Source organism: Drosophila ananassae, unplaced genomic scaffold (assembly GCF_017639315.1).
Source record: "Drosophila ananassae strain 14024-0371.13 unplaced genomic scaffold, ASM1763931v2 tig00000121, whole genome shotgun sequence".
In the NCBI taxonomy this organism is placed as follows: domain Eukaryota; kingdom Metazoa; phylum Arthropoda; class Insecta; order Diptera; family Drosophilidae; genus Drosophila; species Drosophila ananassae.
Genome location: NW_025319120.1, coordinates 23,733 through 26,135, shown reverse-complemented (window position 1 = coordinate 26,135; position 2,403 = coordinate 23,733). Strand labels below are relative to the sequence as shown.

At 45.8% G+C, this 2,403-nt stretch overlaps 1 protein-coding gene across 1 annotated transcript; it reads left to right on the top strand.

Moving 5' to 3' along the window:
* The first annotated feature begins 267 nt into the window (after window positions 1-267).
* Window positions 268-2,097, top strand: LOC6507726 (E3 ubiquitin-protein ligase CBL-B-B). Its single transcript, XM_001967646.4, has one exon. The coding sequence runs from the start codon at window positions 301-303 to the stop codon at window positions 1,627-1,629; it is 1,329 nt and encodes a 442-aa protein (XP_001967682.1). The 5' UTR covers window positions 268-300; the 3' UTR covers window positions 1,630-2,097.
* Window positions 2,098-2,403: the final 306 nt, after the last annotated feature.

Below are 2,403 nucleotides of genomic sequence, written 5' to 3'. Positions count from 1 at the left end.
GGGAGAACCCAACGTGTTTTCTTTAAAGATGTTACCTCGCGTTTAGTCCGCGCCACATCTGGGGTGCCCCAAGGAAGCCATCTTGGACCCCTACTTTTTACTCTGTTTATTAACGACTTGCCCCTTGCCTTAACTAATTCACTTGTACTTATGTACGCTGATGACGTTAAGCTATGCCTTCAGTATAAATTCACTAGCGCCCAGTCTAGACTTCAATCCGATTTGGATAAACTTCAAAATTGGTGTTTAGCAAATAACCTAAAGCAGAGGGGCAGGCAGAGCAGCGGCAGAGCAGAAAAGATGGCGACGAGAGGAACGCAGCAAAAGATTTTCCCGTCGCTGTTTTCCAAGCTGCACGGAGCCATCTCGGAGGCCTGTGTCTCCCAGCGCTTGTCCACCGATAAGAAGACCCTCGAGAAGACGTGGAAGCTGATGGACAAGGTGGTCAAGCTGTGCCAGCAGCCAAAGATGAACCTCAAGAACAGTCCCCCCTTCATCCTGGACATTCTGCCGGATACGTATCAGCGGTTGAGGTTGATCTACTCCAAGAACGAGGACCAGATGCACTTGCTCCATGCCAATGAGCACTTCAACGTCTTCATTAATAATCTGATGCGGAAATGCAAGCAGGCCATCAAACTGTTCAAGGAGGGCAAGGAGAAGATGTTTGACGAGAACTCGCACTATCGGAGGAACCTCACCAAGCTCAGCCTGGTCTTCTCGCACATGCTCAGTGAACTGAAGGCCATTTTTCCGAATGGCGTCTTTGCGGGCGATCAGTTTCGGATTACAAAGGCGGACGCGGCAGACTTCTGGAAGAGCAACTTTGGTAACAGCACTCTGGTTCCATGGAAAATCTTTCGCCAGGAATTAAACAAAGTTCATCCAATATCGTCTGGCTTGGAGGCTATGGCATTGAAGACCACTATCGACCTGACCTGCAACGATTTTATCTCAAATTTCGAATTCGACGTATTCACACGACTCTTCCAGCCCTGGGTGACGCTATTGCGAAACTGGCAGATCCTTGCCGTAACCCATCCGGGCTATGTGGCCTTTCTCACTTACGACGAGGTGAAGGCGCGACTCCAGCGCTACATACTCAAGGCCGGCAGCTACGTCTTCCGGCTCTCCTGCACACGACTCGGCCAGTGGGCCATCGGCTATGTCACCGCAGAGGGTGAGATCCTGCAGACAATCCCACAAAACAAATCGCTATGCCAAGCCCTACTCGATGGCCATCGCGAGGGCTTCTACTTGTATCCAGATGGCCAAGCCATTAATCCGGATCTATCGTCAGCTGTTCACAGTCCTACTGAGGACCATATAACTGTAACACAAGAGCAATACGAACTATACTGTGAAATGGGCAGCACCTTTCAGCTGTGCAAAATCTGTGCGGAGAACGACAAGGATATCCGTATTGAGCCTTGCGGCCATTTGTTGTGCACGCCTTGCCTCACCTCTTGGCAGGTGGACTCCGAGGGACAAGGATGCCCTTTTTGCCGCGCCAAGATCAAGGGCACGGAACAGATTATTGTGGATGCGTTCGATCCGCGAAAGCAACACAACAGAAATGTCACCAATGGGCGACAGCAGCAGCAGGACGATGATGACACAGAGGTATAGTTTTGTTCACAGCCTGATCAGCCTGATCCGCCTGCTCCGCTGCCGCCTGAGCTGCTATTTATATACATATTACTCTTATGATTACTTTTGGTTCGTTTATACATATATACATTATTATATATGCCTATATATATACATTATATAATTTAGATTTTACAACTGCTATTGTTTGTATAAGTTTAATGTTTAGCCTGCAGTTTGCAGATGCAGTTTTCGAGTTTAATTTTTGTTTTTTAGCTGTAACATATTTAAATTATTAGCCAAACTCATGAAACTAACACACACACACACACACACTCGACCATAATCCACGAAGCACTTTCTTATACACAGAAAAAAAAAAAAGAATAGTAGATCATATTCTCGGACCTGATATTCAAAGATTAAATGCTCATTTTAAAAGCTATAGTTTTTAGTAGGATATCAGGTCGGAGATAAGTGCAAACTATTTCTTTCTGTGCACACCAATGCATAACGTAGTTTAAATTCTTTGAGCGGAAGTGGCCCATCAGCCAGCGTTTGTTATCGCTTCATTCATGTTTTCCTCTGTTTTTATTCTCGGCTGGATTGCTGGTTTGCTGGTTTGTGTGCGTCGTTCGTTCGTTCAGTTGTTTGTCCATCCACTCTCACGCTCTCCTTTCTATCTATCTATCTATCTAAATATCTATTTATCGATCACGCCTCATCCGTTCGTTCGTTCGTTTATGAATCATTCAAATCGTTTTGCACTTTTGTACATAGGCACTATGTAATTTATAATTGTAATCGCCCCCT

Excerpts from the sequence above, each read along its gene's own strand:
- LOC6507726 (XM_001967646.4), top strand. The coding sequence starts at position 301 with ATGGCGACGAGAGGAACGCAGCAAAAGATTTTCCCGTCGCTGTTTTCC.